Raw genomic sequence first — 15,164 nt, forward strand, 5'->3', positions numbered from 1 at the left:
GAACTAAAATAATTAAAACCAAAAACCAATAGAACTCTTCCGCAGGGCGCCGGAGCACTAAGGCGATCGGAAGGATGTACGAAGTGGAACTCCAACTCCAATGACACTCGAAAACTCGGCCAGGACCCCCGAAACATAACCACTTCCCCCGCTCGCAAAAGCAGTGAATAATTTCATCCGTGCACACGAAAGTTTTCAGCAAACTCGTTAACACCAGCCCGGGGGCAAACTAATAACTAGCAAGATCAACATGTACAACTTTGGTGCCACCGGAAAATCGGCTGCACGTTCACGACAAGGGAAAGGAAGAAACGAAACTAAAAAAAAAAACACACACACACCAAAAAGATGCAACCGAGAGGTAAAAGCTTTGTCATTCCGTGCAAATCATGTTTATACCAAAGCTCCGGAGAAGAGGACTTCGTGTTGTGAGTTCCGAGGACGGGTTGGGAAAATAACTTTTTCCGCACAAATTCCTTCTTTCACTAACCCTTTTCGAGCGATCAGAACTTTTTTCTTCCCTTGAGCCAAGCGGGATAGTACACTCAGTGTAGTGTATGTGTGCCCCGAAATGCGATCGCCACATTCCCAGGCCAGCTCGAAGCTATGTGCGCGCTATCGGGGCGAAATTGTGTGCGGTGTGGGATTTACATGTTTCCTGTTCCTCGTCACGTAGTTTGGAATGTTTTGTAAAGATTTCAGACCATCCATTGCCAACCGCTTCTACGCCTCGAAGATTTCCTTGGATCATGTTTGCTGCTCGGTGCGATGCTGTGTAAAAGTGTAAGATCTTAGATCCTGCTTCTTGCGTTGCACTATGATTGACACCACGTAACATTTTGGGAATTTTGTTCAAGATCAAACGTTTGCTTTAAATTAATCAAGATTTTTCAGAAACATGTCATATGGATCTTGATTACTATATGTGAAATAATCTTAAACAAAATTTGTCAGTATCAGAGTTATTTGACATCATGTCTCATTTTTTCACTTAGTATATGCACTTGTTTATTAGCTTCTTTGGAATACTGAAAAACACTAACCATGAGCTATTAATATTAATAAAAAACCCGAACCTTCTGACAAATTTTCGTGCATCGTAAACCGAGACAAATTTTTTCCCCCAACCACCGGATATGCAAAAAAATAAACTTAACGCTTCCTGTAACAGCCCGGGCCACACTTTGCACGGTGAATGTTGAAAAGTTTTCTCCACCAGCACCAGCGCTGTATTGTACTGCGATACTGTAGGAGAGTTTACCAAACTTTCGTATTCTGCAAAACTCACTCGGTAACACAACTAAAAAAAAAAAACGTAAACTGTACACTATGAGCCTTAACGTGGCTTAGTTTCCGATTTGCTACATGCTGTACGCCGCTGCACTATTGTACGGCGCACATCCGCCATCTTCAAAGGGAAAAACCCCGACGGAGAGATGGACGTCAAAGGATTTCCACTTGCCGCATTTCATCCCTTTGTGCAAAGTGTGTACACTGAAGGGAAGGTTATTTGTAAGCGAGATTATGCTTTTCAGAAGGAGTTTTCGTGCTCAACTTGTTCGATGGTGCTGTTCGGAAGCTGTTCGAATATTTGAACGGAAAGTTAGAGAAGCTGGTGGGTTATTCATTTTTTTCATTCTATGGAAGGATGTTTTCCTCGAGTAACTTTAGGCTATAGGAACATAATTGTTATTTAGTCCTTTAAATAAGTTTCTTTTCAAAAAACAAATTCGAGCATTACTGTTCTTCTATAGCGAGCTACAAAATGTTTCTAAGAGCTTTTTGTTTTAAAATGTTTACAACGGCATTATCGTAAATTTCCAAACAAATTAACGCACCGCTATCGAAAGGCTGACCATCATACAAAAGATTTCTAGCGCTTTTCGTATAAAAGTTGCATTACCATCATCATTATTTGAGTGTCAAACAAAAAACCATTCTGGTCCACAATAAAGTTCTCCCCGGTCCATTCGATGCCGTCCCACCCGATCCCTTGATAAAAAGGCAGCCAAGGCAAGGGTGCGGCCGGGAGAGTAACAGTCGTATTATGAATATTATGACACTCTAGGGTCCTCCGCCCGCAGCGCTGTGTTTGCCGCACGGCGCCGGTGTTTAATTAACAACTGCGAATCCAGAACACGCGATTTGTTGTAGCGAAAGTTTCCGCCCGCGTTTGACATGGCGCGCACAACACGATCTGCTTTTGTGTTTTGCCTCCCTCCCGTGGAAAGTTGGAAAAACCTGCACAACAATACGCAAGCAACAGTAAAGTAGGAAAAAAACTGGCAAAGGGAAAAGGGGAGGAAAAATGATCCGCTATGCGGTTGCTGTTTTATTTTAGCTTCCTCCTACTTTCCTCGCGCGGGCGCGCGCGTGGCTCAACCAAAAGTAATGACTCCAGCGTACGGCGAATGGCGTAATTATTTTTTATCATTCTTTACGCACCCCGCATCGGGGCTACTGATTTACATTGTGGCCGCCGTTACTTTCGGCTCGCTTTTAGCGCCCGGAAGCGAAATGTTTAGCACCCAACGCGGCCAGCACGACGCCGTAGCTCCTCGTTATCGGGATCTGGACGCCAAAAGTCCCCCCTCCCCCCCCATGAGTTTCCTGGACGAAGATGCTTCTGGACGTTATGGGCTGTTTTATGCCGTCACCGCCCACCGCGCGGGCAGGATCGGGTCACTTTTGAACTTTTTGCCACAAACCGTTGGCTCACTCGAAAGTTGGGCCCCTTCCGGGGCTTCCGTTGTTGGCTGCCGCTATCTGCGAAAGGTCGCGGCCGCACACCCAATCAGTGCCGAGACGACTCTTACAGCGGGGTTACAGCGTCCGAAAAGTTGCAGATCTTGAGACAAAACAGCCCACATCGCAACGAGGCCCCCTGAGGGGTTTCCGGATAGCATTCCGTGGCATCTGCGAGTGTAGCAGAAACAATAAATAACCAAAGTCCGGAGGCTGTTGGACGCTCATTAAAAGATTGTATTTTTATCAAAGCAACCTCTCTCTCACACACACACATACACAAGAAGGAATATTTGAGCAAACCACAACTCCGGCCAAGAAGCTCCACTAACTGAAACGGAATCTCAAGATCCCTTCAAGAGTTCATAAAACTCAATCCCGCCCCCCGATCCACACGGGGAGTCAATTAAAATCACTTGAAAATGCTTACATCGTACGGCAGTCTCCTCCCTCCAGCTCCCTCTGGAGCCGGTGTAATCGATGGAAAATCTCCGATCCATCGGCAATGGCTATTAAAACAAAAGTACCCAAGTGTGCGCACTCTTAAAGCTGGAGCATCATCGTCCGGAGCATCGCATCTGCGACGCTGGCCACACAAGCATCCAGGCTGGTCAGCGTGACTCCTCCTCCGCTCGACACCGGCGGTCTTCCCGCTCCGGAGCGGAGCGGTTTTATAAGTTCAATTATAGCTTTTGCGATGAGTTTCTGCCAAGTCATATTCATGGGTTGTGCTGTGGGGTTCCGGAGAAAAGCGCAAGAAAACCTCCGGCCACTTTGGTTCGGTGATGGAGAGTGAAGAGCGGAGGGGGATGAGAACTAAACCCCTGTGGAGGGTGAAAACCAAGCATCCAGTGGTTTTTCCTTTTTGATAGTAGCTTCTTTGTTACGCCCGGACACAAAAACAATGGCGCGCTGCAGACGGCAATGACTTTTGCTGGTGGAAAATGGGTCGGGTCTGCGTTTTTCGGCAAGCTCGCTATAAAATCCGCCGTGCTTAAACACTCCGCTGAGGTGGTGGCAGAACGTCGTCTGCACCGAGCAAAACCCATCATCGATGGGTTGCATTGCTGTGCGATATAATGTAAACCACTGCTGGTTTAAGCCACCGGAATGGAATGTCCGAGGCGGACTGGAAACGAGATTATCCTGGTGGATTTCAGAGCAGGACGCAGTGCGCTTCCATTTCGGGCGGTACGTGTCACAGTTTAATCGCATCAAGCCGGAGTTGCGAATGTTGCCTTGCTTTAGAAGTTGCCACAAGAAGTTAACCGAACTGGAGAGGATTTTATTTTTATTTCAATGTTTATTTATTTTTATTAACGAAATCATTAATCAATTTATTTTTTTATTTCTTACTGTTTCAAGATATATTCAATACCGTTTCATTAAAATTATTACCAACCCTTGTATCCCCAATCCTTCATCTCTTTATTAGGCTAGTTAATTTGCTTTTCTTTTTATCCACAGGAACATGGAAAAGTTTCCGAAGCTTAACGAATACAACTCACAGCATTTAAATGCCACCAGCAGTGAGCGAAGCACCGCAAGTGGTGGCCTGCAAAAGGTCGGTTAGCTTAGCCTCCAGCAGGGCCAGGAAAGGTTGCCGGGAAAAACTTTTCCTCCGAAGCCCTAACCCATCGTTAGCGGTTTAGAGAGCGCGGAAGAATTTTAACATTTCCGTTCACGGACGAAATCCGACGCCATTGCGAGCGAAGGAGTTTCTGTGTGTGAATGGTGTGACCCTTATGAGTGCCGCGAGGGAGGGGGGGTTTGAGAGGGACGAAGATTCTTCGCAGGCAAACCGGTGTCTGTGGTTGCTGTCGCTGATGTTGCCGCTCCCTGATTCAATCCCTATCCCGCAGGAGAGCACATAATTCCCGAACAACGTGATCCCTGCCCCCAATGCACTCTTTCGTTGGCGTGAGCGAACCACGTGCACGATTTTTCACACGACCCCACCCTGGGTAGGGGTGAACGGGGTTTCCACCCGCCAAATGCCAATAGTATCCGCTCCGGCTCGATGGAAACTGTCGACACATTGCGCTTCCTTTGGGGGCCGCTCAACGCAAATCCTCACGGATGCCGGTGTCCGTTCTGTTCGGGATTGGAAAATTGACCCAAGTTTGCCCGCCCCGCCCCTGAAACAGTGGGCGCATTTTTCTGCCCTGCAGTTGGAGAAGTTTTCCCATTTGCTTCTGGCACCGGGTTCTTTGCCCTTTGCCCGCATCTCCCGCAGGGTTTGGCAAGGGACAGCGTTACAAACTTTCCGGATTTTTCCCTACCAGCAGCGACACTAGCTTCTGAGGCTAATTTTCCAGTCTCTCTCTCACTCCAACAATATTGCTACGCTTCTTAGCGATTGGCCTTTTTATTTCTGCATTGGAGGAAAATAAAGCTGCCAGACACAAACACGTTTGAAGTCGATTTGTGGTCGAACTATTAGTTTTTTTTTTGTTCTGCTCAATATTTCAACCACAAGAAAACGTTTTGGTGAATTGAATGTCGTTTTGAAGCATTCAAGGATCAAACCATTCATTTATTTGAAAATTTATCTCATAATTTTCCTTTGAATTTTAATTTTCAACCAGACGAACAAAAAAGAATGAAAGTAAAATAATATTTTGTATCATTTAAAATCAATAAAAATTAGCCCTAAAAAGTAAATGACTTTTATAAATAACATGCGGAGTTGATTCAAGTCTAAAGTTGCCACAAAAACGATCTTTACATGGCAGGTCAAGCGTTACCGAAGCAAGTGTTCTTCAACCAGAAGGAATTGCGAAAAATAACGTAAACATGGCGTCTATGGCTTTGATGGTGTGTTTCATTTCTACGTTCTGTCTTACCCTTGAAATCAGCACCCATCGCGGAAATTCCGAAGCTACAACGCGGGGAAGCTATTCGGGTTAGCCTTGGGAGATGTTTCCGAAAACCGTTCCTCCACCTTGCGAGGGGGTTTTCTCTTTGCTTTATCCTACATCCATCCAGTTTTTTTTCTTCTGACAGGCGATGAAAATTCGAGCCGCTTGAAGGCCACACCCGAGCCGAATCGACTACGGCTTCTTTAAAACAAAAAGTTCAACGCCGCACAGCGCGAAGGAAGGCGAAACAAAGGCCGAAGGAAAAAACATGCCAAATGAAAAGTGGGCAGAAAGTGAAGCTAAACAAAACGGTCGTGTAATTTTCACAAACAATTTAGTTTATGTGCTCGTGTTTGCTTGCTTTTTTCTTCGTGGAGTATTTTTTTTCCACGAGCCGCCCCTTCTGTCGCATACCAAGGGTGGAGTATTCGTTTCTTTTTTCATCCCCACCCCGCCGTCATCCTTCCGGTTACCCACTCAATTCCGTTTTGAAGTGAAAAGCCCTGCCGGTGCGGCGGGAGGACGTCAACACGCTTCATCTTACCACCTGCCAGCGCGTGCGTTAGAGCCTCGTTAAGCGTCGTGAAAAATCGCTCCAAGTGGCTCCCTTTTCACCACAACCGCTTTCCCAAACCCTGAACAAGAGCTGATGGAGGTTAAGAGGTAGTGGAGGGGGAGTGGGAACACCATCCTTGCTAATGGAGTGTTGCCGAGCCGGCGCGGCAGGGATGGGTTTGGGGGAAAAGTCTTTGAAATGAGAGTTAAGTCACATGTTGCATAGCGAAGCCGCTTCCTTCCGCCAGGACTCTCGGCATGTGGGGTTTGGCTCGTCGATGGTGGTGTGTCTTGATTTTTGTTTCACCGTAACGAACCGAACCTTGGGGCCTGGTACTTTTTGATGTCGGTACTGGCTTCTCCAACCGGTGGGAGCGGCATGTCTCGGCCACTTTTCCGAGCGTCTTGCAAAGCAGCACCATCATCACCAGCACCGGAAACGCATCACACACACGTTGAAGCGGAATTCTTTTCAGCATGATGCATGTGGGCTGCGCACCGGTGAAACAGAGACGCTGGATGGCAAACTCGGAGGGTCGCACACAACAAGCGACGGATGTAATTGCAGACCGGGTTTCACCGGTTCGCAAAACCACTTCTTCAGTATGTTCCTGGAGATGCTTGGCCGGTTAGTGGCAGGGAAACACCGGGGAGGTGTGCACCCACAACCACCACCTCCAGTGCCCATGATGAACTTTTGAATGCAACAAACTAAGCTTCGGCGAACCCAACCCGAACACAACGTACCGTACAACCGGTGAGCTGACCGAACCAAAACCAGGCGGATTAAAGTGTTGGGGAGAAACAATGTAAAATGTTTCATTTTGATCTTCTTCGACGGAGAGGTCCTGTAGCTGACGTGTATCTCCGGTCATGTTTCCACCTCGTTTCCCCAGCTTGAAACTGTTTGCAGTTTAACAGAAACGCTGTTAATAACACGAATGCATACAAAAGGAGCACGTCACAGGGACTGATGATGACTTTTGCCGGAAAAGTAGAACTTCACATCCTATTTTAATGATGAGCTGAATTGCTTCTCGTTCTTAGAATATTGCACTGTACACTAAGTAGATATTTAAAGTGTGTGAGTCTGTAGATATAGTATAGGTTTCTTTAAATTTGATCTTTCCTTCAGTAAACATATAACTGAAGCCAGTTTGAGATAAAACTAGACTAGATACCAAGCTTTTGATTGTTTGATAGGATCACATTCGTAATGAATACTCTTTTCAATATGTGAATAACATAGATGTAGGACATTTTCCTTCACCCAAGGACCGAGACGTACATCTTTGACGAGACACACCTGATGAAACCATAAATAAATCTGCCTTTTTGCATTTAATCTGGTTTTTAGGTCTAGTATTTCAACTTCCTTCCTAAGATCGTGTGCTAAAAACAATTAAAAGAATAAATACTGTACTTGCATACAGCGGCTTTGGGTGGGTGGTCAAGCCGTCCTGTAATCAGAATGGCCAACCTCACTTGTCCCTCCGACCCGCTTGTGGTTCCCTTTGACACTGGACGGTTGCAAATCTTGGTGCAAACTTTTCACATGTCGGTTAGATAAATTTGCTCACCCTCCGACCAACCTCAAAGTATCTGAGAAACGATTCCGAGACACTCGCAACAGACGGAACTCTGGGCCGCCCAAAAACCGCAGTAATTAAAATGCCTCCAATATTTTACTTCTGCACTGTGTACCGGCCGGCCAACCGTGGGAGATTTAGTTGAAGCCGGTGGAGAAAGGATGTGAGAAAAATGTTCGTTTCAGAAGAAGTCTATTTAATTATGGTAAGGGCTGAGATCAAAGTTTTAGGGTCGTCGGGCAAACCGGAGGATGTAGTGTAGCGGGGTAGCCTGGTCGGTCAACACACTACGAACCCCATGCGCCCTATACTCGGCCCAGCGAAAGTACAGCTTAGTTCTCCACCAGGAAACGGGGCAGTATCTACTACGGTGCCAAGTAACTCTATTATTTCGGTTCGCTGCCCCAAGAGAGAGAGTGTGTGTGTGTGTGAGTTTAGCTTCCGTCCGTACCAAACACCGAAAGGCTGATGCCCAGGGAGATTTAATTTAATCCATGTGTGGAAAACAAACCCCCGTATTTGCCAGGCAACTTGTTTAGTTTGGTCCTGTTTCTTATCGCTTTGAATATGGCGTAACGAGTGGCCCATGAAATGCCTTCAAAGTTTGCCCAAGGCCCCGGGTAATGGTCGGGCGGGCCATTCCCGGCCCGGCCGATGTGTGCAAAATAAGCTCTCGGGAAAGGCCCCGGGAAACATCTTGGATGCTAGAAGGAGGAAAGCGAAACAAAAAAACGCCACCTAGAAACCCAAATTGCGTTTGATCTGAGCAGGCTGGGCTTTGTAAATGGGGGCAGCTGGAGCAAATATTTCCCTTTGGCATTTAGGGAAACGGAAAGGGGGAGGTGGGTGGAGGGGGGGGGGGGGATTTCCCTGTCTTTATGCGAGTTTTCCAGATACTCGTGCGAAGCTTTCGAGCGAGCTGGTTTCTTTTTTCCCACCAAAGAACATTCCCGCCGAAGGTACAGGCGATTCCGAACTCCCGAGGAAACCCCGGCACTTTTCCCAAACCCCCCAAATTCCCGAGCGGACGAAAGTGGAAGCAAAATGGCGGCAGCAACTCGTGGCAATTAACCGTCGGCCTAATGAAGGCTAATGGATTGACGTGAAGCTATTCGCCATATACATTCACCACGGGCCGACCGGGCCGGAGTCGATACAATGCTTGACAAAGCGCATGAATATGGCTGTGCATAAGTCATGAAGTTCGGAACTTACACCGTGCGCTTAGGTGCCCGGCCCGAACGAACTCATAACTAATGTATGCCGCTGAATGTGGCGGGCGCACGCTCGTTAACGTCGTGCGTATCCGTTGGCTTCTGGGCTGTGGTTCTTACCGCCAAGTGTGCCTGGGTGTGTGTTTGTGCATGTGCGTGCAGTTCCACCTAACGTTCCCAAGGTTAGAAATTAATTCCGGAAATTGCCAACATTTCCCACAGCATAACGTGTGATGTCATACCTAGTGCTAAGCAATAAAAAAGAAATGCAGGAAATGCATCGTTCTCATCGGAATGAATAAATCATAAAAGTACACAATGAATGTATTGTCCACTGCAAGCATTGTCAATTTATTGTATGGTGTGTGATGCTTGGTTTCTAGCTAGTGAAGTTGGGCTAAAAGATTAAAATTTACCAGTTTGCGCCAATAGTTGGAGATGACGTTTCGCACAACGAATTTCCACCGAGCTATTGCACATTTTCGAACCAACGCATAGAAGACACGGCTCACACGTTGCACATCACAAACCGCACTCTCTCAGGGTTCAATCATAAATTTATTTCCAACCGGGAGTGGTTTTAACCATAAAAATGTCTTCACCGATGCGTACTTTCCCGATCAGCGTCCCGCTATCGGCGAGTCAAACATACGGTTTCGCGCGCTGGAGATTCACTTTTCCGGGCCGACACATTTTTATGCTCGGGCAGAATAATATGAATAATAGAGATTTATGGCCCTCCGGCGCCCCGATGCAAGCTGCATTCGGGCGAAATCCATCGCCAACGACAGTTCACCATAATGCATAGATCGCAACTGGTGGACGCGCCGATCGAACATCAGCAATCCGTTGCCGAGCAGCTGGTCGTGGCGCGACATACTTTACCACCTTCTGACCTCCAGCAAGGCTCTATTTCATAATCAACTCGGACGGGGTTTTATGCCAAATGTGTATTGATCTGTGCTGGTGCAAGTGTGCACCGACAACCGTCGAATGCAAACTGGAGGAACCGTAATATCAGACGCTTTCGGTGCACGATGGAACGATGAATCCACCGGGACTATTATCTAGCACCGTGCGGTGGCGGAGCCATCTGGTCACGCCGGTTCATGGATGCAGTTCATGGCTGGGTGCGTTGCAAACTGCAGACTCTGCTATTCGCCCCCGGGTGCTGCCCCTGTAATGCTTTGGAAGCGAAATTTATGAGCAAAAAAGGCTTAGGGAATTTGGCGATAAGTTGATTTTTCCATTTTTCACATTTACGATGGTGTGCAGAGTTTTCATATTTTTGTTAGGTTGTAGAATTTATGGGGACGTCTTTTGTAGAATCGAGATAGTTCTATTTCGACTCGATTTCAATATCGACCATTAAGTTTATTTACCTTGTACGCACGAGAATATTATAGTGAATGAAGCGCTTTTTGTAAAATTAAATTCAACAAATTGCAAAATGTTTAACTGCAGCATTGAAACAACACACTCCTTCGCTGGTGAATAAAACTTTGTGGCGGTAATTCGACACTTCACCAGTTTACGCAAATGTTGCAACAAGTGTAAATCCCCCCTTTCTAACCCTTTTCCTCGCCATGTCCGCGCTCACACGCCGGGGGAGATATTATTATGAGTATCATGTCGTAAACTCTCGGCAACAACAATATATAATGTAAAATTCATAGAACAAGCTGGCCGATCCGTGCATTTGGGGATGCACAAGGGAAACCACCGCATCGGCCACCATCGGCATAAAAGCGCCACCCTTTTTTTTACTTTCGTTGGCCAACTCACTTTCCACCCGAACCCGAACTCACTAAACAAGCTCACTCAAAACCACCCGCCAAACCGCCGAGCACGGTAGATATATTCACTCGAAAATGTGGGGGAGAAAATCTTGCCCATATCATGGGAAAAATAAGGGAGGGGGCTTTCCCTTGAGCAGCCCGATGAAAATACAAGAAAAACTGAAAAAAAAAACCGTGCAGAACGTTTTGAAAAACTGCCAAATAAAGGCGGCAAGTATAAACTCGCGATACGATCGGCCGCGCGCGGCTCCCGAACCACCAACATTCATTATTTAAGCCAGCGTTCTGCGGTTTTTTACCGGAACGCGAGTGCTGTTGCTACGCCGGTGGAAAGCCTTTCTGGAAAACTTTTCCCCCTCCATTTCGGCTTGGGCTTCCCAGTGCCACCCTCGGGTCGCTCGGGTTGGTTGTGAAAATCTGTTTTTTGTTTACGCTCGTTTTTTGATGTTCTCTATCCCATTTCGCCCCCCCCGTTCCCCGCTGCCGTGGTTCCTTTCCCCGGGACGCCGTGGTAACCGAGGAAAATTATGCTCACCATAGTTGCTCGTGGAAACCACAGTGGGCAAACTTTGGTCCTTCAATGAGCAACAGCCTGCTTTCCGCCGGGCGGCTTCGGCAAACACATCAATAGCAACGCGCTCCGGGGTGACTTGTGTGCCGGGGGGTCGGTTGGTGGAAAGCTTTCCATCATCCCATCGCGGGAAGCACGTGCGCGAAATCGTAGCAGTGGCAGATGCGGGACGTACCACTGCCCCGAAACCAATCACTTTAAATGGAGATTGTTTATGATAAGTAGCGCTGTTTGAAATCCGTTCCTCAATCGAACTGGATCCCGCCGTTTGAGATGCTGCCACGTCGGTGCGCAAGATGAAAGATGGTTTTCCGTGCTATTTACGTTCAATCAGGTCGTGGTCAGGGGTGACGGGGTCTATTACAAGCGACGGAATTGGTGGCTTTGGTCAACATTCGGTCGTCGCGAGTTGGTGAAACAGACCGATAAACAGGGCGTAAATCTCCAGTCAGTGCAAGAAACAAGAAAATGTACAGAGGCATCTTGCGTAGTGATTTATTTCTAGAAACAATGCTCACTCACGGTAGCATATTGTGATGCTCGTTCTACAACGTTTTTCAAGGGCCCACAGCCCGGTGCAAAATAGATCACACGACCCGACACCAAAACGCCCGCAGTTCGCTAAGTAGATCAAGTGAAAAGTCAAAACGCCTCCCACAACCGACGAGGAGTTTTCCACACCCCTCCCTCGCACAAACATCCAGCGTAGGCAGTTTTGAAAGTGCTGCTCTACTTCACTTGGCACACTAATTTAAGCCCTTCGGCGTCGTTGGTCGCCGTTTCTGGCCGACGCCCTCACCGCTTGGCTTGTTTTAGTTCATTTTTCCCAACTCCACCTCCCCCTACCAAGCACCAGCTAGTTGCTTCGTCGACCTAAGCCAGGACAGATGTCCCCTGGTTAAAAAAAAAAAAATAGCGGAAAAACCCAGCAGCTACAGCAAACCTTCAAAAGGCCAACACAAGGGGCCACCATATTTAGCACGAGTAAGCACCGTGCATCGGGAAAATATTTCAATGTTAAGATTTGCACGCCCGCGGCATATGTTGGCATAAATCATACAACTTTCCCTGTGCGCCCGAAGTTCGGCCAGCAACCGGGCAAACCGGCACCGTAGCGCAACATTTGGTAGCTGCCAAGATTTACTGTTTACTCCCTTGTCTTGCACGGGCTGCACGGGCTGCGAGGGGCATCTTGAGAAAATTTAAAACCGAAACTGCCTTTGAAGACGCGCATTGCATTGAGGATGCTGGGTAAGGGAACGGGGCAGCAACAGCAGCATAGAAAGACGACTTTGTCCGTACGAAAAGGGACCCCGCGCAACCGTACCGAGCGCACGCCGAAGAGCAAAACTCATTAAATTGTTGTGGAAGTTGCCTGGTTCGAAAATAGCAACCCAGAACGATTTATGCGCCCGTACGTCACATATACCTCGGTCGGCCCTCGAAGTTATGGAGGGCCAACTTTGGGCGTGCGGAACGTGAGCACTACATATATTTATGTGCCGCGTGGTGGAACCATTTTCGGGTAGCGTGGCACTTGGTGGTAGCAATTTTGACCGCAATTTAGAGCTATTGATTGTTCACCTTCGGGGAGTGGTATCATTTTTTTTGCGTTCCGCTTCGTTTTCGTGGCATGGTTTTGAATGGATCATGCATTTCCATATCGCTTCTGTCGTTGGTCTGGTGTTGACAGCTGTCAGAAATGGCGAGCGCGAATCCTTTGCGCAATGTGTCATCGCCGCGGTGCACAGTGGGTAAACACACAATCCGAATCAAGAACCGTGGTCATTAGTGGCATTGAAAATGAAACCATTTTCCTCAACTTCGTTCATGGACGATTCTCACAAATTTCGTTTATTCATTTATAAATTGGTTTCAATCTAGCTTCCGTTAAATTTGTATCCATGTATCGGTTAGTTAACATCTTTATGGCCACATATGGGACATACATGGGAGAAAAAAACATAAATAGATTAGTTGGCAACACCTTTGAAATCCCTATTCGATTAACCTACATCCTTTGGACATTGAAGGCATCGATCGAAAAGAGAAATTCTTTTCCATTCCTTTTCAGATTGCTTCTCTTCCATTCAACCTCAGGAAAGGAGTGAAAGCTTCAACGGAACATTTCTTGTACTTTTCCAAACAAATTGATTCCTGGGGACAAAAAAACCCCTCTCCTCGGATGCTCCTTCCACCCCGCAGCTGGCGGGTTATTGAAAACGGAACAATCCCCGGCGGAGGCCGAAATCTGTGGTAGTCAAATCAATCAAATAATGACAACGCCATTGGCACATGTCGCCCCGGAGTGACAGGCTGGTGGCGCTGGTTTCATTAACTATGCGTCCTTACCGCACGACATCTCGAAGGTTTTATATATATAGATATCTTCCTTTTTTTCTATCTGTTTTTCCTCACTTCGGTTTTCCCTTTTTTCGCACTCGAACGTTGGTTTGTTTTCGTCACCTTGGGGCGACAGCTGCGGCGGGCTTGAGTCTGACTGATGCCGAAAAGCATCACATTCGCAATTGGATACTGTGCGGCTGAGAGGGGGGTTTTCGATTTAATTGAAAGCTCCAAAAAACTCCGTCCCGTGTCACCGGGCGGGTGTGGTGAGGAGGAAAATGGAATTCCGTTACCTAGGCTTGGGTGGGGTCTCCTGTCACCCAACACCGGAGACGACTCCTCAGAGTATTCCCTTACACGAAAACGAGGCAACCCGTGAACCGTACTGGCGACGGGTTTGTATTTAAATTTCAAAGCGTTGGGTGGAAAACCTTCCCGCCCGGCGTAACGGGACCCACGCGACACACGCACATTCCGATTCGGAGTGGGATGATGCGGGGAAATGTGCATTTCAATCGATCCCATAAATCGTCCGCCGTTTCTTCAGCCCCGGCAAGGGTAAATGGGGAAAATAAAATCGACGCCAGCTTGATCCGAGATCGCATTCCCGGGGGGATTCAATTTTCCGATTATAACGGAATACCATCATCGAACCCGATGCCGTCGCCAGTGTCATTGGAAGTCATTGGAAATTCCTCACATAGCTTCGTGGAAAACGTTTCGCTTCGAGGAAAAAAATGTTCCAGCGCTGGGAGGAGGTTTGCATCGAGTAGCTTACAATTATTTTTCACAAACCCATTCCGACGGCAGAGAAAAATAAATTGGACAAGAAAAAAAAAGGAAACGATATTTCGAACGGACGGCTAAAAATACTCACTGTTTTTCTGGAACTGCTCCGTATCGTCACATCCGGTTTTGGTGCACAGTCCAGCGCAGAGGAAGAAAACGACGGTCCAGAGCAGCTGCTGGGTGACGGGTCGTCGCGGAAGCGGGCCGATCGTAGCAAGGACATTCCGTCCGGAGCTGCTCCGGCTGGTTGGCTCGACACTGGAAGACAGCACGCTTCGTCGCCGCCGGCCCACCGGCCCCACCGGCCCCAACGTTCTTCGGTAGCTTAAGCATTTGTGGTGCTGCTGCTGTAAATCGAGCCGCTTGTGACATCGATACATCGTCGCCCGCGATGGGTCGGATCTTAACGAACCTCCCGTGGCTGCATCCTGATCGGATTGCGCCATTTTAACTATTTTTAACAAAACACTTCACCTCACAGACACTGATAGAATAAAACAACTCACACACTACCGAGGTGCGTGGCGACCCTGGTTTGGTTCGGTTTCAAACACGTAACACGCTTTGATCTTTCGAGTTTCGAAACACTAATTCTCCTTCCTGGCCACTTTCGGCGGCATCAAAAACGCACGCGAGTTGAAGACACCAGAAACAGAAAAAAAATGACCCGAACACCACGACCCACGTCTTTTACG

The 15,164-nt window shown here is 47.5% G+C and overlaps 1 protein-coding gene across 1 annotated transcript in view; it reads right to left on the reverse strand.

Annotated features, from left to right (window-relative positions):
• LOC131284344 (hemicentin-2) overlaps positions 1 to 14,915 on the reverse strand; it is a 62,806-nt gene extending 47,891 nt beyond the window's left edge. Inside the window, exon 1 of the mRNA XM_058313200.1 lies at positions 14,558 to 14,915. Within this exon, the coding sequence (XP_058169183.1) occupies positions 14,558 to 14,915 (358 nt within the window). The remainder of the gene's footprint in view (positions 1 to 14,557) is intronic.
• Between the last annotated feature and the right edge of the window lie 249 nt (positions 14,916 to 15,164).

The sequence above is a fragment of the Anopheles ziemanni genome, chromosome 3, assembly GCF_943734765.1.
Source record: "Anopheles ziemanni chromosome 3, idAnoZiCoDA_A2_x.2, whole genome shotgun sequence".
Lineage (NCBI taxonomy): Eukaryota > Metazoa > Arthropoda > Insecta > Diptera > Culicidae > Anopheles > Anopheles ziemanni.